This window comes from Periplaneta americana, chromosome 15 (assembly GCF_040183065.1).
Source record: "Periplaneta americana isolate PAMFEO1 chromosome 15, P.americana_PAMFEO1_priV1, whole genome shotgun sequence".
In the NCBI taxonomy this organism is placed as follows: domain Eukaryota; kingdom Metazoa; phylum Arthropoda; class Insecta; order Blattodea; family Blattidae; genus Periplaneta; species Periplaneta americana.
This window is the reverse complement of record NC_091131.1, coordinates 168,047,511-168,068,844: the sequence shown is the minus strand read 5'-3', so window position 1 is coordinate 168,068,844 and position 21,334 is coordinate 168,047,511. Positions and strand designations below refer to the sequence as shown.

The following is a 21,334-nucleotide window of genomic DNA, read 5'->3' as shown; positions in this document are numbered from 1 at the left end:
GTCATAATGTCCAAATGAAAATGTCCGAAGCAAAAATGTCCAAAGTGTAAAATGTCCAAAGTGCAAAATGTCCAATACAAAAATGTCCAAAGTGCAAAATGTCCAATACAAAAATGTCCAAAGTGCAAAATGTCCAATACAAAAATGTCCAAAGTGCAAAATGTCCAATACAAAAATGACCAAAGTGCAAAATGTCCAATACAAAAATATCCAAAGTTTAAAATGTCCATGTGTGATCAAAGTAATCGGCAAACTCAAGAACTGCATCTGGTAGATCATCATATAACTGGAGAAATGTTTGTTCCACGTCGTCTAGAGGCACAAATGGTAGAGCCGTAACATCTATTATTGCGTGTCGCACTTCTGGATCCTCACGATTTATATATCACTTGTGCAGCGTGCATTGCATCATTCCTTTGTGTACAACGCCAGTACATTTTGTTGTTATAATGAGAATGTTTGTGATACAAATATCCACGGTAATGCAGTAATGATGGGCCTTTTTGAGACTTCACTGCTAACCTTACTCTGCTAAGGTCCAAAGTCAACTAATACTATTAGAAATTAGTGATGGGTCGTTCACGAACGAACTGACTCTTTTGAACGACTCTCTCCTTGGAGATGGTAACGTGCTAGCTGGTCGTTCGCGAGGCACTTCCAGCTCCTTCAGCTCGCAACTCTCAACCAGCTCACAGCTCATCTCACGACTCCCGCTCTCGAATAACCAATGGCATTCAATGCATCATCACGTGACATCTGCAGTTACTTTGAGAAAGACAGAGAATGTGAGACCGCGCCATACGCCAGTAGCGGACGGATGTGGAACTAACATTACGCGGCTTTGTATCAGCTGATATCAGCTAGACCGCTCACTGGCGCTAGTGTTATATTCCCAAATTGAACAATCGACGAGCGGCCATTTGTTTGGTAGAGCTGAATAAGTATGGTTCTTTCGTGTGCTGCTTTTAATTGCAGCAATGCACACGGATGTAACGATAAAGAAAGAAGAAATGTTATATTTCACTGGTTAGTTAATCCTTAATTTCTACGACGATTTTTTCTTCCATATTGTGTTACAGAAGACAAACTATTGTACCTGCCATGTGACTTTTTATGCTTCAAGTTTCCTCTGAGTAAAGATTCCCTTAACCGAAAGTGGATAGGTGCAATCCGCAGAGAGAATTTCTACCCTACATTGAATCATTCAGTGCGTTCAACTCATTTCGAAGATAGTAGTTACCTTTCAAACTACGTTATTATACTCTGTTATTGTCCTTCACTCACTCTATATCATCCATTTTCTTCAAACAGCTGTTGTTTCAGTGCATACATGAATAATAAAATTATTCACCGAACTTAAACATACAGAAACTAGATAAATTATAAAAATATGTTTTTTTTTAATATAACTATTTGAAAGTAATTCCTGTCTTAGTTACGGATTAATGAAACATATTCTTATGCTATTGCTGCTACTGCTATTATTACTACTACTTTTTTGACTTCATACAGCAGTTTAACCTGCAGATTGAATTAAAAAGTTAACATATTAATTATTTTATTAACCGTGGTTATCAATGTTCACATTCAGAGTTCCTATGAAAATGATGCAAGTCTGAACACAGTACCTATGTCTGACAGCCAGGGTTGTCGAGTATCCCAATTTAGGCGGGATTCTCCCAAATTCCTGGTTGAGTCCCGTTTAAAGGCAGTCGGGATTGACAAAAATCCCGATTTTACAGATATTAGCCTTGAACATATTTAAACAAATTAGTCTGTATTTCCTATTATCCGAATTTTTATTTATATATTGACTCAAATGGTAACATTGTAAACATAGAGATAACCTGCGGATATTTAGGAAGTCTATGAGGTAGCCCAGCTGATTGCCGTAAGGCAACTAAACTCGCAAAATAATACTTCTTCTAGTTCTACAGCATTGTTGATTATTCCGTTCCGGTCCCTAGTCGCTGTTCTCGCAATTAGTAAACATTGTGTATTTCAAGTGCGTTGACTGGCAAGAAAGATAGCGTTTTGATATCGTACTTTACACTAATAACAGAGACATACAATTGCTGCGTTTTATAGTTTAGTGAACTATGTTTAAACATGGATTCACCGTCAGATAGTGAAACTGTTGCAGTACCGGTTCCAAAATTAATTTATTAGCAAATTGTTAAAACATAGGCTATTCGCGGTCAGTAAACGAAAAAAAATTGTTATAGTGTTCACTGTACTGCGTGTCCTTCGTATTTTAGAGTTTCTCACGGAGGTGAATAGGCCTATTACATTAAAAAGCACGTGAACACTGTGCAGAAAACTTCTATAAATCTTACGATAGGCTAAATTGTTGATAAGTCTAATGTCTTAGGTTAGCTTCTGATCCCGATTTCCCTCGCAGAAAACCTACCAACTCTGCTGACAGTAGAAACACGGTATTAAAGGTATCTCGCAAAGGAAGTATTGTTCCTTTAAACAAAAACATTTGGCTTTCGGATACGCAATATAACACGCATTCAAATAGCGGTTTCGAAATCCCGCGCGTTTTCTACCTAACAAATGGCGGCTTTCTACTGCTTCTATTTGGGAACATATTTCTCAGTTCTCCGCTACGGCGTGGTAGGGGCTCGGCTCATATGTGTGTAGAAATACATACGTATAAAACTGTATAACGTTTATGTTGCAGGCTTTGTTCTTTCATCTACTTTGTTTAACATAATACGATTGTCCCTGTCATCCTTCTGACTCCTAATGTCATAGATTACACTGTTATTCACAGTTCCGATATGTTACGCAACCAGCTCTTGAACGACGTCGTTCGCGAGCTGACTAGCCTCTCGTGAACGAACGAGCTGGCAGCCAGCTCGCGAACGAGGGAGCTATCAACCAGCTCGCGAACGAACTGACTCTTCTGAACGACTCTCTTTTGGGAGCGCGAGGCAACGAGCTAGCTCGCGCCTAAGAGCCGGTTGGACCCATCACTATTAGAGATTTAAAATGTGTAACTGCAACTGTTTTCCGAGAATTAAAAATTAATTTGTTCAATTGTTCAGGAATTGCCTCAGGAATTTCAATTCAGAGCTGGTGATGAATTTGATTGTTGCTAGTATTTAAGTAGGCCTAGTATACCTTAAATTTTCATTTCGAACAGTTTTGCATTGAAAATGGTTTTATTGTATTTGAACATTTTTTAATTGTACTTTATTATTAAAATCTCATTTCACGACAGGCTACTACGTTTCTTATTCACTCGAGCATGGCTGAGCCGATTGTTATGAAATATAAGTTACGCAAATCAAGCTTTCAGGTATAACACCCTGTATTGTTGATTTGAATCATTTCGAGGGAAAAATCGTTCCGGGGCCGGGCATCGAACCCGGGACATTTGGTTAAACGTACCAACGCTCTACCAACTGAGCTACGCGGGAACTCTACCAGACACCAATCCAATTGGTTCGGTACGTTTAACCAAAGGCCCCGGTTCGATGTCCGGCCCCGAAACGATTTTTCCCTCGAAATTATTCAATACAAGTTACGTCTCACGTGTCTTTATTTGGACAATTTTTGCTTGGACATTTTTGTATTGGAGTATTGTGTGTTTTGTATTGTGTCTTTAATATCATATTATTGCCTAAAGCAGAGCTTGCATTTTGGGCATTTTTGTATTGGACATTTTCGTATTGGACATTTTGCGCTTTGGACATTTTTGTATTAGACAATTCACACTTTGGACATTTTTGTATTGGAGTTTTATATGTTATGTATTGAGTGTTTAATATAATATTATTGCTTAAAGAATAATGCATTTTTCTTCGGAGAGTTTTGTGTTGGACACTATTGCTTTAGACATTTTGCACTTTTAACATTTTAAACTTTGGACATTTTTGTATTAGACAATTCACACTTTGGACATTTTTGTATTGGAGTTTTATATGTTGTATATTGAGTGTTTAATATAATATTATTGCTTAAAGAATAATGCATTTTTCTTCGGAGAGTTTTGTGTTGGACACTATTGCTTTAGACATTTTGCACTTTTAACATTTTAAACTTTGGACATTTTTGTATTAGACAATTCACACTTTGGACATTTTTGTATTGGAGTTTTATATGTTGTATATTGAGTGTTTAATATAATATTATTGCTTAAAGAATAATGCATTTGTATTGGCTATTATTGCTTTGCACATTTAACACATTGGACATTTTGCACTTTGGACATTATTGCTTTGGACATATTACACATTGGTCATTTTGGACTTCGGACATTTTTGTATTGGACATTATTCTTTGGACAATTTACACATTGGACATTTTCCACTTTGTACATTTTAAATTTTGAACATTTTTGTATTGGACATTTTACACTTTCGACATTTCAAACTTTGGATATTTTTGTATTGGACATTATTGCTTTGGACATTTTACACATTGGACATTTTGCACTTTCGACATTTTACACATTGGACATTTTGGACTTTGGACATTTTTGTATTGGACATCTTGCACTTTGGTCATTTTTGTATTGGACATTTTGCACTTTGGACATTTTTGTATTGGACAAGTTTCCCATAACATAAATATTTCTTATCTTCATAATTTAACTTAATCCATGAAAAACAAAGGTACAAAAAGGTTTTTGGATTGATTTATCAAATCCTGCGGTGACACAGTCTAATTTCAACCCATTATACAAGTTAGGCAGACATTTTGCTGTGAAAGTGTACTGTAAATGTCAGTCAGTTACACGTGGAATTGCTCTATACTATTCTCTGCTGAAGATACATTCACCCATAAAGGAATCAGTAATACACATAACAATAATTTCTCGTCCCCCAAACATTAAAACCCTCATGGTATTGTGGACACAAATTTTCAACTCCGTTTCTCGATCAATATGTGATGTGGTATCATGAAATCATGTGACGGCTCAACTCATTATCAAATTTCCCAATCACTGAATTGGTTGTGGCAGTGTCCTTTCTTGGCAAACAAGATTTCCAGATCTCAATCCCTTAGATGTTTGTTTGTGAAATGGATGGGCGGTTAAGAGTACAGAAGAACTCCTCGTTCGCATAATGGATGTTATTGCCGGTGTCAAGTAAAGTCACGATGATCTTCCACAAGTAGCACAATATCCTCTCGCACGAGTTGTAAGATATGTTATTCAAATGAATGGCCGATTTTTTAAAACGCAATTTAAAACCTTTATCACTTGAACAAAACAAGGAATAGCATAAAATAAAATAAAAAGTTAAAAAGGTTTTCAAAATTTTAGCTTATACATTTGAAGAACTCTCTCCAAAATCATTCGGTATAGACCACGTAAGTGTGTGAACTTTTCTCCTTCAAAATTATTATGAGCTTGCAGCATATTCAAGTTTTCTCCTTGGTCAGTATGCACATACTCGTATTTCCAATTTTTTCTGGTGTTGTACTTCAGTCAGTAGTTAGTTGATGGCCAGCGTTAAATAAGAGAAGAAATAGATTATTAGAATTGCTCAGTTGTTTGCAGTAGCCAGGGATAACGGACCAAAAGAGTAGGTGACCCATTAAGTGGCATCTGTTTCCCTGATGATGGAATCAGTAAGTACTTCGGAAAAGTTGAGGTGTTAAGTAGAATATTCACAAGTCTTCTTCTAAATTTTCCACGTGTTTAGCCAATGACTTACGGATACTGACTACGTTATCTCTGCAACGGGTGCTCTGTCCTCTATTTCGCAGTGCTGTTCTTGGATTAACAATCTCTTTAAATTCTGAAGGGTGTGCATAGGTTATTATGAAACTAAGAAAAACAAACCGTGGTTTCATGAAGATTGTTGCATGGTAGTAGAAAGAAGGAAACAGGCAAAATAAAAATTCTTACAGGATCCAGTTGAGGAGAAGAGAGATAATTATTTCAATGAAAGACGGGAAGCAAGTCGTACACTTAGGAATAAAAAGAGAGGTTACTTGAAGGAAAAACTGAATGAGGTAGAAACAAATAGTTAGAATAAAAACATTATAGATTTATATAAGGGTATAAAGGAATTTAAGAACGGATATCAGCCAAGGTTAAACGTGATCAAGGATGAGAATGGTGACTTGCTTGCAGACTCTCCATCAGTCCTAAACGGATGGAAAAACTATTTTGCGCAACTACTAAATGTACATAGGCCAAATAGAAATGATCAGGACGAAATTGAAATACAAACTGCTGAGCCATTTATACCCGAACCCACGCTTTCAGAAGTCGAAATTGCGATAGAAAATCTGAAAAAGTACAAGTCTCCAGGTATCGATCAAATTCCAGCAGAATTAATACAAGAGGGAGGAAGTGCATTATATAGCGAAATTTATAAACTTGTACTTGCTATTTGGGAAAAGGAAATTGTACCAGAACAATGGAAGGAGTCCATAATTGTACCTATTTTTAAGAAGGGGGACAAAACAAACTGTGGTAACTTTCGAGGAATATCACTTTTGTTGACGTCGTACAAAATGTTGTCCAATATTCTTTTGAGAAGATTAACTCCGTACGTAGATGTAATTATTGGGGATCATCAGTGCGGTTTTAGGCGTAATAGATCGACTATTGATCAGATTTTTTGTATTCGACAGATAATGGAGAAAAAATGGGAGTATAAGGGTACAGTACATCAGTTATTCATAGATTTCAAAAAGGCATATGACTCGGTTAAGAGGGAAGTATTATATGATATTCTTATTGAATTTGGTATTCCCAAGAAACTAGTTCGATTAATTAAAATGTGTCTCAGTGAAACATACAGCAGAGTCAGTATAGGTCAGTTTCTATCTGATCCTTTTCCAATTCACTGCGGGCTAAAGCAGGGAGATGCACTATCACCTTTACTTTTTAACTTCGCTTTAGAATATGCCATTAGGAAAGTTCAGGATAACAGGCAGGGATTGGAATCGAACGGGTTACATCAGCTTCTTGTCTATGCGGATGACGTGAATATGTTAGGAGAAAATCCACAAACGATTCAGGAAAACACGGAAATTTTACTTGAAGCAAGTAAAGCGATCGGTTTGGAAGTAAATCCCGAAAAGACAAAGTATATGATTATGTCTCGTGACGAGAATATTGTACGAAATGCAAGTATAAAAATTGGAGATTTATCCTTCGAAGGGGTAGAAAAATTCAAATATCTTGGAGCAACAGTAACAAATATAAATGACACTCGGGAGGAAATTAAACGCAGAATAAATATGGGAAATGCGTGTTATTATTCGTTTGAGAAGCTCTTATCATCCAGTCTGCTGTCCAAAAATCTGAAAGTTAGAATTTATAAAACAGTTATATTACCGGTTGTTCTGTATGGTTGTGAAACTTGGACTCTCACTCTGAGAGAGGAACATAGGTTAAGGGTGTTTGAGAATAAGGTGCTTAGGAAAATATTTGGGGCTAAGCGGGATTAAGTTACAGGAGAATGGAGAAAGTTACACAACGCAGAACTGCACGCATTGTATTCTTCACCTGACATAATTAGGAACATTAAATCCAGACGTTTGAGATGGGCAGGGCATGTAGCACGTATGGGCGAATCCAGAAATGCATATAGAGTGTTAGTTGGGAGACCGGAGGGAAAAAGACCTTTGGGGAGGCCGAGACGTAGATGGGAGGATAATATTAAAATGGATTTGAGGGAGGTGGGATATGATGATAGAGACTGGATTAATCTTGCACAGGATAGGGACCGATGGCGGGCTTATGTGAGGGAGGCAATGAACCTTCGGGTTCCTTAAAAGCCATTTGTAAGTAAGTAAGTAAGTAAGTAAGTGTCTCTTGGAGTCATAATTCTGCACTTTACTAAATCCATTCTCCTTCAGATCCACAGCATTAGAAAAATCTTAGTAATTAGGCCATACAGACAAATTTATAATTGCGAAATTGGAAGCGCTCTCCTTCTTTCCGACCCATGAGACAACGAGATCAGATTGACGATGCAGCGATGACGTTCAAGAAAAATAATCGTGAAATTGATCACAGAACTACAGTAACGATAATGATCGCGAGATTGGTGATGAACATGAAGGTGGTGGCAGCACATGCTAATGGTTGCAGAGCTGCGGTCCACTGCTGCCCTGCTCCCTGTGGGGCCCGACCTGCGACCCCACGGACCAGATACTGCAGCAGGTGGAGCTGCCCAAGATGCACGTGGGCGACTGGCTCGTCTTCCCCAACTTCGGCGCCTACACCGTCAGCCTGGCCGGCACCTTCAACGGCTTCCCCTTGCCACGCGTCTACTCCTTCGCCGACACCAGCACGAGGTCAGTGTGAGCCGCTTGCTAAATTACAACCAACTTTACTTGTGTGCGTTTCCCCATCAACTTTCCTTCCAGGGGGGTTTCCATGACAATACTTCGCTATGCTTTTCTTTTACGTTCCCATCGTAGACAATTGTTTTGACAAATTTAATGTTTTCAGCTCTCCAGTAGTTCCACCTGAGCTTCTTTTTCTATAATATTTTATCACACACGCTGTGGATGCTACAATGAAAATCATAATTCAAGTTGTTTGATATATTCTACGATAAGTTATTTGCACACAATTCACTTAGAAGAGGGGCCGGAGAGCTTGCATTGCAGCCCGAGGCTTATTGTGCTTACCACTCCTGCTGTGAATGATGCTTGCCGCGCTCTTGTACGAATACAGCACGCTGCACAGTGAACTTAACCCGGACATTTGCATAAATGATGGCGAAGTGAGTTCGAGATCCAACGCCGGAAGTTACCCAGGAATTCAGCCTCAATTAGTTGAGAGGAACCTCGGATAAAAGTGGAAAACCCTGAATCATACAACTTATTCCAATCGATATTAATTGAACTCGGGCCCGCTCGTTTCACAGTCAGACATACTAACCATTACTAAACAGCAGTGGACGATAAATAACTGTACGTACACAATGAAAAATAAACATCCATTATGTTCTCTGACACCTATACATTGCTTACATAAGCAAACTGAGTGGATTTTCTCTAGAAAATGTTCCAGGTTTGTTCCAATTCTTTGTTATCCATACTGTGAAAGTTAAGACGCGTAATGAATGCCTATTGACTCTACTTACAAACATTACTTTTACGTAGATGTTTATTTCCATATTAATTTGCAGAGTTATGGTTTCTTCTTACCTAATGCTCATAACATCATAATCTCATCATAACAATTTACTCATTATACCCTACCACAAGACATCGTTATATTCTTCATCCTATACAGTTTCAGTTGCTAGAAATTGGAACTCGCTTCCGAGTGATATAAGGGGTTGTTGGACAATAACTTCATTTAGGTCAAAATTACGTAAATTCTTACTTAACAGATGAATTGCTGATTAATATTTGTTACTTATAATGAAACTAACATCTGTTCATTCTTATTATTATTACCGGTATCATTAATTTCTCTAAATAGATTTACAAAATCTCTAATGGCAATTACATTAATATCCTCATTATAGAACTAGAAATATATATATTCTCCCTGCAACATAGTCCTAGTAAGCTTATATTAAATTAATTTTCATCATTTTACTAGCTATCTCAAACATTAAATTAATTATAATTCATTGAATTAAATTAGCTCATAAATTAAGTTACTACTTTACCTTATAGATTTATCTAAATTTAAATAAATGTGTAGTGAAGAATATTGCTGGAGAACCTTTTAAGTGTAGTGTAAATATTTGTAATTTAAATTTATGTATTATATTGATTAAGGCTGGTTGAGTGGAAGAGAAGGCCTTATGGCCTTAACTCTGCCAGCGAAAATAAAACATTATTATTATTATTATTATTATTATTATTATTATTATTTTTATTATTATTATTATTATTATTATTATTATTATTATTATTATTATTATTATTATTATTGAATATCCAGTACAGTAGAGAATCTAATTTGGAAAGTATATTAGGGTTATAGTTATTTACATTTCTGTTATAATTCTTATCTTACAGTTAATAGACCATGTATTGTGGGTCCCTATCACCACGGCATGGCGCGTCCTCAGGTTGCGGATAGAGGAGACGGCCTCCAGATATGGAGGGTAGCTGCGAATATATTGAATAAGCAGTCGTGGACAGCCGATAAGGGGTGGTCCTCCAGCTTGGGGGTTGGGCGAAGGGCTAACAACCCATCACCGTAAAAAACAGCTTGTTACGTATCCCTATAATAAGCCTCGGAATAGGACTGATTCTCTGGCACGACCACAGCAAAGGAATAAGGATTTGAGATTTGGCACTTGGAACGTAACTAGTCTTTATAGAACAGGAGGGGTAACATTAGTAGCAAAAGAACTAGCTAGATATAGAATAGACTTCGTAGGAGTACAAGAGGTTAGGTTAGATGGGAATGGCATATCACAAATAGGAGATTACTTGTTGTATTATGGGGAAGGAAACAATAATCACCAATTAGGAACAGGATTCTTTGTTCATAAAAGAATAAAATCAGCAGTAAAAAAGGTCGAATTTATCAGTGACAGGTTATCATATTTAGTACTTAAGGGTAGATGGTGCGACATCATAGTTATAAATGCTCACGCCCCTACAGAAGAGAAAGACGACCATATAAAGAATAGCTTCTACGAGGAATTGGAACATACTTTTGATCAGTTCCCTAGATATCACATGAAAATTTTATTGGGGGATTTCAATGCTAAAGTAGGACGGGAGGATATTTTTAGACCAACTATTGGAAAAGAGAGCCTACACGCAATTAGTAGTGACAATGGAGTTAGATTAGTCAACTTTGCCACATCGAAAAATTTAATTGTCAAAAGTACAACATTCCCCCATAAGGATATACATAAATATACTTGGACTTCTCCAGATGGATTGACACACAACCAAATAGATCACATCTTGATAGATAAACGGAGACATACTAGTATAGTAGATATTCGAACTTTCAGGGGTGCAGACTGTAATTCTGACCATTATTTGGTGATTGGAGAATTAAGAGAAAGATTATCAGTAGCCAAGCGAGTAGAGCAACAAGTTAATATTACTAAATTCAATATTTTGAAATTAAAGGACGAGGAAGCTAAGCAAAATTATCAAGTCGAAATTTCGAATAGGTTTGCCACTTTAGAAAGTTCCGACGAAGTTGAGAAAGAATTAGATGTTAATAGCGTGTGGGAAAATATCAGAGATAGTATCAAAATTGCAGCTGAGCAGAGCATAGGTTATTATGAAACTAAGAAAAAGAAACCGTGGTTTGATGAAGATTGTTGCATGGTAGTAGAAAGGAGGAAACAGGCAAAATTGAAATTCTTACAGGATCCAGTTGAGGAGAAGAGAGATAATTATTTCAATGAAAGACGGGAAGCAAGTCGTACACTTAGGAATAAAAAGAGAGGTTACTTGAAGGAAAAACTGAATGAGGTAGAAACAAATAGTAAGAATAAAAACATTCGAGATTTATATAAGGGTATAAAGGAATTTAAGAATGGATATCAGCCAAGGGTAAACGTTATCAAGGATGAGAATGGTGACTTGCTTGCAGACTCTCCATCAATCCTAAACAGATGGAAAAACTATTTTGCGCAACTACTAAATGTACATAGGCCAAATAGAAATGATCGGGACGAAATTGAAATACAAACTGCTGAGCCATTTATACCCGAACCCACGCTTACAGAAGTCGAAATTGCGATAGAAAATCTGAAAAAGTACAAGTCTCCAGGTATCGATCAAATTCCAGCAGAATTAATACAAGAGGGTGGGAGTGCATTATATAGCGAAATTTATAAACTTGTACTTGCTATTTGGGAAAAGGAAATTGTACCAGAACAATGGAAGGAGTCCATAATTGTACCTATTTTTAAAAAGGGGGACAAAACCAACTGTGGTAACTTTCGAGGAATATCACTTTTGTTGACGTCGTACAAAATTTTGTCCAATATTCTTTTGAGAAGATTAACTCCGTACGTAGATGAAATTATTGGGGATCATCAGTGCGGTTTTCGGCGTAATAGATCGACTATTGATGAGATTTTTTGTATTCGACAGATAATGGAGAAAAAATGGGAGTATAAGGGTACAGTACATCAGTTATTCATAGATTTCAAAAAGGCTTATGACTCGGTTAAGAGGGAAGTATTATATGATATTCTTATTGAATTTGGTATTCCCAAGAAACTAGTTCGATTAATTAAAATGTGTCTCAGTGAAACGTACAGCAGAGTCCGTATAGGTCAGTTTCTATCTGATGCTTTTCCAATTCACTGCGGGCTAAAGCAAGGAGATGCACTATCACCTTTACTTTTTAACTTCGCTCTAGAATATGCCATTAGGAAAGTTCAGGATAACAGGCAGGGTTTGGAATTGAACGGGTTACATCAGCTTCTTGTCTATGCGGATGACGTGAATATGTTAGGAGAAAATACACAAACGATTAGGGAAAACACGGAAATTTTACTTGAAGCAAGTAGAGCGATCGGTTTGGAAGTAAATCCCGAAAAGACAAAGTATATGATTATGTCTCGTGACCAGAATATTGTACGAAATGGAAATATAAAAATTGGAGATTTATCCTTCGAAGAGGTGGAAAAATTCAAATATCTTGGAGCAACAGTAACAAATATAAATGACACTCGGGAGGAAATTAAACGCAGAATAAATATGGGAAATGCGTGTTATTATTCGGTTGAGAAGCTCTTATCATCTAGTCTGCTGTCGAAAAATCTGAAAGTTAGAATTTATAAAACAGTTATATTACCGGTTCTTCTGTATGGTTGTGAAACTTGGACTCTCACTCTGAGAGAGGAACATAGGTTCAGGGTGTTTGAGAATAAGGTGCTAAGGAAAATATTTGGGGCTAAGCGGGATGAAGTTACAGGAGAATGGAGAAAGTTACACAACACAGAACTGCACGCATTGTATTCTTCACCTGACATAATTAGGAACATTAAATCCAGACGTTTGAGATGGGCAGGGCATGTAGCACGTATGGGCGAATCCAGAAATGCATATAGAGTGTTAGTTGGGAGACCGGAGGGAAAAAGACCTTTAGGGAGGCCGAGACGTAGATGGGAGGATAATATTAAAATGGATCTGAGGGAGGTGGGGTATGATGATAGAGACTGGATTAATCTTGCACAGGATAGGGACCGCTGGCGGGCTTATGTGAGGGCGGCAATGAACCTTCGGGTTCCTTAAAAGCCATTTGTAAGTAAGTAAGTAAGTAAGTAACAGTTAATAGAAATTAATCAGGATGACAATTTGCGATAAATGTTTTGAATAAAATTTATAAACTGCCTGTAACGACAAGGTTTACGAAGTAACGTGTGTGAAGGCTTCATAAATTTCAAACGCAACAATTTAAATGGCATTCTATCACTCACCATCCAAACATCGGACATTCGAATGAGAGATATTCTACTGTTTGTAAGGTTTCACAATAACACGGGAAGTCACTTAGATTCTTTATTTTGAATCTTTGGAAGTAATGTTTAACCTTTTCATGTCCACAAAGAAATTGGGTACCTAGTTACAAGGTCAGGCTCCTGTAATTTCCTTTGAAGACGATAATACACATCAGTAAATAAAAGTTCCTTGGTGAGTGATTCTTTTCATATAGTCGTCCAGAGGTCTTTCCAGTTCTGAGTTGTATATATTGTATTGAACGTCTTGCTTAAGACATTGGAAATCTGTTGTATACAATTTTCATGTAAGAAGTAGCAGCTGTTTTCGCAAGTTGATTCGCTTTTTCATTTCCTGTGAACCCAATATGCCCACGAATCCAGGAAAGGCAGACATAGGATCATTTTTTCACTTCCAATCTTATAGAGACAGTAATTGGGTTCAAATCATATTTGTTATTTCTTGCGTTCAGCGCAGCTTTCCAGTCAGTGAATATCCATACATTTTTGCTGTTTTCTCTACACCATTGTACACTGCCGTTCAAACATATCTGACCTACGATTTTATGATCGTATAAACCAACTTTTTAACCACGGGATAAGTCAGAATCGAAGATATTATAACAAATTGACACACTTTGAATCAGTTCCACTAATTCTCAATAGGCGGCACCATTATTGGGGAGGTTAAAAATTTGTTGAGGAAAATGATTATGTATATTAAGCATAAATTATTCTCATAATTGACAATATCAGACGTTTATAACTAAACTTAATGTTGTATTACAATCAGAAAATGGAGATGAAATATTGAATTCTAAAATGCTAGTATATTTATGTACGATTGGCAACACTAACTACTATCCTCGCAATCTATTCATAGAAGTAATATCTAAAGAAGCCACACTTAAGCCACAGTCTAATACATACAGTCGCGCAACTTCAACACTTTTTTTTGCCAACATTCGCGACACTAGCGCCCAAGCGGCAGGCAAGGCACTGGTCATAGGGTTGATACAGTCAGCACGAGCTTTTAAGGGACGCGAGATTTTAAAATAACGTTTTAGGCTGGTATTCATAGTCGACACTTTATATCACCACTTTGCAAAGTGACACTTTTGACGAAAGTGGCTCTTTCATATTAGTGGTATTCATAGACGATTGAAGAAGTGCACTTCACAAAGTGTCACTTTACGCCAGCAAAGTGTAGAGTTACAATTTGGTTGGTAATAGAAGTCCCACAATGCCTTTCAAAACAAGTGAACAAACAATAACAAATTAATGACGTATAACCTACAAATTACAATGCTTGTGATTTGAATTGGGAGCCTATTGATTGCGCGAGGAAGAAAATATATATTTAAAGTTGTTTTATTTCAGTTTCTAGTTTTTGTTGCCGATAGTTTAGATTATTTCAGTCAGTTCAGATATATAACATTTTATTAAATAGTTAGTGATACTGCTGGTGAAATTAGGTTAGGTTTTGTACAGTACATAACTGATCCATTAATTTATATTGTTAGATTAGGTTCTGTACATATCTTTTTCATTGATTTATGTCGCTAAGTTAGATTCTATATGCATCCGTTCCACTGATTTATACAGTTTGGTTAGATTTTTGTAGCCTACAGCCTACATATCTTCTATTAATTTATATAGTTAGGTTAAGTTGGACTGAGTAGGTTAAGTTTTGTGTATATATATAATCATTAAATTTATATCGTTAGGTTAGGTTTTATACGTATCTGCTTCATTGATATATCGTTATTTTCATTTTTGTCTTTTTCGTGAATAGTGAATAGAAGTAAAAAAAGAATGAGATAAACACATTACTACTACTACTACTACTACTACTACTACTACTACTACTACTACTACTACTACTACTACTTTCTCTCTCTCGTTTCCATTATTGCCTACTGTTCAGGAATATTTTGAATGCCAAATGTTTCTACAATGCAAAACAAAATAGGCCTAATAGTATGAGATCTCTTTTCATGGTGAGGTTATGACTGCACATGAACTAGAGACATAGATGTATTGCTTACTGGCGTGAAAATATATATTACCGGTATCAAAACAGTAATGATTATATCAACATCATGATAAATCTTATCTCAAAATACAGGTCATCAACAAAAATCAAAATCATTTTAAACCCAATATAATTATGGAATCTGCTTAGAAGGCAGGTACGTGAGGTCTCTCAATGCTAATTTAGATTGAAGTTAGTTAATATTATTTAAGTTAAAAAATTCGTTTCAGTAATAAAAAATAGGTTATATAGGCATATCTACCTACATATCACTTCATCGAATTGAGGTTATAAATATACGAATGTTACTACAGAAATACCTGAACTATAATATTATATATATTAATGTATGGTACATATCTGTAGCTTAGAATTTTAATGCAGTCAATAACTGTATTATTGGAGGCACTGGCAAAAGTCTATTATTCGTTTTTGTCAACCAGTCATCGAAAATATAAGCAATCTCAATAAGTTTCTTTATTAAATCGGAACCGTTTTTTTTAATTCTATATCATTATAAAATTCCACAGGATTGTCTTTAGGCCTATCTCTAATTTGTACATTGTCCACTAATTGTGCCATCTCTTCCGCACGTTCTAATAATCGACAACTTCCAAGACGCCCGCCATTTTTATACAAAGTGCCACTTTCGGCTCAAAGTGTGGTCGGAACTACACTTTCATCCAAAGTGTTCCTTTGCACCAAAGTGTCGAGTGTGCAACGGAAAAGTGATACTTTACGTCTTCCAAAGGACACTTTAATCGAAAGTGTCGACTATGAATACCAGCCTTAATCATGAGTCGGATTAAAGGCAATGTGTGCAGTGCTGTAAATTGCAGTAACAGTAATTTTAAGAAAGACAAGGGAGGCAATTGCCTCACTCCTCAGTTTAAGATAAAGCAAATTAAGTAGGTGCTAGTGCTACTAAAGAAGAAAATGTGAGAACTGTAGTGTTTTTAATATTAAAATATTCCGTTTTTATACACTCTTAACAAAATAAAAGACTAGGTAGTTAATGCCTTTGCTTAAATGAAACCATACCGTTACACTTTGCTACATTAGTGTTTCTTACTTATTTCAATTAATCACTTAATGAAATGCTCAGTGGAATAGATTTTCTCCATTTGTTTTCTAATGAGCAAGTAAACGTTTGTTGTGTTATTACCACCTTTATTTGAATATATATATATATATATATATATATATATATATATATATATATATATATATATATATAATATATTGATAGCTTTGCAGTTTAGTATGTGCTGCAACTTTACAGTTGAATCCTCTTCTCTGCAGAGAAATCAGTTTGATGTGTGAATTCCAATTTTGAAGAGCTGTCCTGCTAGTCATGTCCTGGCGCTATTCTAAAGATAGCCACTTAGCCACTGGTGTTTTTTTTTTTCTTGGAGAATTATCAATCAAAATTGTATTATTTTTTTTCACACCAAGATTTATTTCCACTACTTTTCTTTTGCTATTATATAATATTGTCTCTTAAAATTTGTTTATGAAAAATTTTGCTGAATAATACGAAATCTCAGAATGAAATATTTGTTGGATTGTGATTTATATCTTTGCCAGAAAGTCTGCATTTTCATTTTCTTCCAATACACAATGAGAAAGTATCCGTTATAAAGTAACATAACATTTTTGTCTGTTGTTTTAGAAACTTGATTTTGGTATAGAATTCCTTCTCCATTGTCTTCTAATGTTGATGAAACAATAGCCTAAACTGCGGATTTTGAATCGCAAAATATGGCTGCTATAATAAGTGAATTTAATCTGTAAATTAATTGTTGTAGACAGGCATTAACAGCTTCTAATACGCCATCGTAGTGTGTGGAGTTGTTCTAATGTACGGTAAATGCAAATAAGATCACAGTGAATACCTTTTACAGTGTATTAATTTGTTGCAGAGACCATAATTATGTGTAAATGTGTAACTATTCCGATTTTGGATAATGTATCCATAGTTTTTAATGCAAGTAATTTCATAATTTTTGTATTCGTGTTTTTCCTTTATATTTTTCAAGTAGGGATCCTGGTTTAATTTTTCAAGAATTCAGGGAGTATTGTAATCCTTTTACAAAATATTCACTTCTTAAATAAATCCAGATTGTGTCGATAAATTTCTGATGTGTTGGTGTAGATTCATGTGGCAGACGTATTAAGTTCTCAAGAAATAAAAGAGCTTTTTTTGTTTAATATAAAATAGCAATATTATCTGTAATAATTTGCATGACTGTTATTGGTGTTGATTTTGCAGTTCCAGTGATTATTTACTCAAAATAAAAGTACATTTTCTGAGTTAATTGAAGTTAAAATTTGTTCAACAAAATTGTATGTTCATTTATTTGTTCTCACCTACGTCATATTAACAGTAAGTGCATGTATACGTACTATATAGGTAGGATAAGTTAAAATTAAACCTATGTGTGAAAACTGGAAATGTAATGTAAAATGCGGTAAACTTGCCATAAAAAAATTAAACCATATCAGCAAAAATACCTGTGACTCAAAATAGTAAAAGAAATACCGGTTCTTAAGAAATGGAAAAAATAATGAAGTTTATAAATATATTCAGTGTCTATCATATTAAGATTTAAATCCTCCCTTTTTTTTATTATCAAGTTTATCTCACCGGTCGAGTTTACCCCAATTTAAGGTACGGAAAATAGTTAATTTCGTAGGAAATAGGGAGATGAGTTCGCCCTACGAGATATACCCAAAAAATCTTGTTCCCTCTAAGCAAAAACTGAAATGGCGTCCCTGTTTTCGAAGCTACTAATTTTGACTATACTCACAGCAAATACAGAGTTTCAATGAATCATAAATATGTTTAGGAATGAACTGAATCAACCATCTCCGTACGAACAATTATATTATTTGAAACCATGACACGTGTTCAGGGCCATGATTCAGTTTAAAGACCAGAAAGAATTACGTTTATTCCCAGCTTCTGAAACTTGTAGATTAACTGCGTGTGAAATTCTTCTAGGATTCTAAAGTAAAATTAATAAGAACCATATACACTTATTGTATAGCATAAAAATATAAAATAAATTACGCAAAGCCCGTTTCCTGATGTGTTATAATATGTAGTTTTGCACACTTTTAATTTGCCTGCCGCTAGAGGGCTAGCTGTCAAATGTTGATATATTTTACACGTATGAGTTGCGCGACTGTATGTATTAGACTATGCTTAAACCAATAAATTATCGATCACTATAAATTAACAGGGCCAGGTACAGTATCTAGGAACGCCAGTGTACCGCATAGTTAATGACCCGGAGTTCAGCTTGAAAAATTGAAAATTTTGAGAATAGTTTGTACAATGAAGAAAATATTTCTAAATTATTATAGACAACAAAAGCGCATCCAACCTTGTCGTTTTCCTCCTTATTTGGTAAAGGGAATCCATCAGTGCAAATATGGCAATCGTATGTGAAAGTATAGCTTTTACACATGAGTTCTTGGTATTGACTAGGGTGACCACACTCCAAGAAATGGTTATAATATGGACCACCTCGATATTTATATTTACTTACTTACTTATTTACAAATGGCTTTTAAGAAACCCGAAGGTTCATTGCCGAACTCACATAAGCCCGCCATCGGTCCCTATCCTGAGCAAGTTTAATCCAGTCTCTATCATCACACCCCACCTCCCTCAAATCCATTTTAATATTATCCTCCCATCTACGTCTCGGCCTCCCTAAAAGTCTTTTTCCCTCCGGTCTCCCAACTAACAATCTATATGCATTTCTGGATTCGTCCATACGTGCTACATGCCCTGCCCATCTCAAACGTCTGGATTTTAAGTTCCTAATTATGTTAGGTGAAGAATACAATGCGTGCAGTTCTGTGTTGTGTAACTTTCTCCATTCTCCTGTAACTTCATCCCGCTTAGCCCCAAATATTTTCCTAAGCACCTTATTCTCAAACACCCTTAACCTATGTTCCTCTCTCAGAGTGAGAGTCCAAGATTCACAACCATACAGAACAACCGGTAATATAACCGTTTTATAAATTCTAACTTTCAGATTTTTGGACAGCAGACTGGATGATAAGAGCTTCTCAACCGAATAATAACACGCATTTCCCATATTTATTCTGCGTTTAATTTCCTCCCGAGTGTCATTTATATTTGTTACTGTTGCTCCAAGATATTTGAATTTTTCCACCTCTTCGAAGGATAAATCTCCAATTTTTATATTTCCATTTCGTACAATATTCTGGTCACGAGACATAATCATATACTTTGTCTTTTCGGGATTTACTTCCAAACCGATCGCTTTAAGGAATTAGCCTCGATATTTATAATTGTAATAACTAATAAGTATCAGTGAAGAATTTCTTTCCTTTGCAAAATGTTATTTCGGCTCTAGATGCGGTTAATACAGTGGCTCAATGCCAGCTATAATGAGTGCAGGAACTGTTGAAATTGTGCCGGAAATACGAAGTACGAATCTTCTCTGGATTTGCATTAATTTATTTTGAGCACATTTTTCTCCAATGCAATACGGAAAGAAACAGCGCAATCATGAACAAGAGATTTAAAAGCTGAGTGATGGATGTTCTTAGAAGTGGCGAGTTCGATCCCTACGAAGGCCTGCAAGCAATAGCAAGGCCGCGTTATATACATTTATATTTGCTTTAGAAGCTGGATGGTTGAAGTGGGCTCTAAAAAAGAAGCGATTATCTAGAAGAATGGCTAGATGCCGGGCGTTATTAATTTGTTGTGCGTTCATAATAATAATAATAATAATAATAATAATAATAATAATAATAATAATAGACGAGCATTCAAACAAGACGAAAATAATTATAGAAAACTAAACACTACACCAGACATCAGCTTTCAAATAATAATTAACATGCATTATTAGCTAGACGCAAGAATAAAAATTCATATTGAAATACAACCTCGTTAATCCGGACTTCGAATAATCCGGATGGCCGAAGGAAAACGTTTATAAAAATAGGGAATGCTAGATATGTTTGTGCTTGGCATTCAAATAATTCATTAATGGGGTTTAATACTATTAACTGAATTCTAACACGAAATAAAAAGTTGTTCACATTGAAAAGGGATACACAGTGCATTACTAACAAGATGCTTCGCAGAAAAATATAAAAAAAAAAAATTAGCAATTCTTAGACCTGGGGCGGTGTATAAAAAGAAACAATAAAATAACGAAACAAATACCACCAGAACCAAATTATCCGGCGATTTCTAAACAATAAAACTCCATAAAGCATTCCGATGTAGAAAATACGAAATATATCATGTTTAAGAAAAGAAAATATAAAACAACAAAAGTAACCTCCGGGTGTAAAAGATACGGAGGATAATCAACAACGGATTAATTAAAAAACTAAATCATCTTGACAGGTGCTGTACTGAATAGAAATCTCAGCACTGCATTTGCACGACTAAAATCATTTCCCAGAGCGACAAGTAGAGCGAACCGAGTAACGTAATAACGACGGACACGGTCATTTGTCCTACAATTCAATAAAGTATGTTCGACCGTAACTGGAGCATGGCACATATCACACCGCGGCTGAGGCTCGCCACGTGTTAGACGACAGCAGCCGATCTTCAACCGGGTAAGTACATTTTTTTTTGTCGTGATGCATTTGTGGACGAATCCAAAATTCGAGCGCTATTGTTTAGGTACTTATCAATTTATTTCCCTCTTGTGCAGACCATTCACCTTCCCATTGCCACCATATTTTATATTTAAATTTGTACATCTTTCCACCTCTCCCGGCAATATATCAAAGAGCCATCCATACCGCCGTTCCTCCCTGTAGAATTCGCTCCCTCATTGTCAGAAATCCAAAGTGACCAGGAATCCACACTACTTCAATCTCACAATGAGAGTTTAGGAGCGTATGGAAAGAATCTGGTTTCTTA

The 21,334-nt window shown here is 35.8% G+C and overlaps 1 protein-coding gene across 1 annotated transcript in view; it reads left to right on the top strand.

Moving 5' to 3' along the window:
* Positions 1–8,284, top strand: part of LOC138715759 (ornithine decarboxylase-like) — a 29,230-nt gene extending 20,946 nt beyond the window's left edge. The window contains exon 5 of the mRNA XM_069848806.1: positions 8,069–8,284. Coding sequence (XP_069704907.1) covers positions 8,069–8,284 — 216 coding nt within the window. The remainder of the gene's footprint in view (positions 1–8,068) is intronic.
* The last annotated feature ends 13,050 nt before the right edge of the window (positions 8,285–21,334 follow it).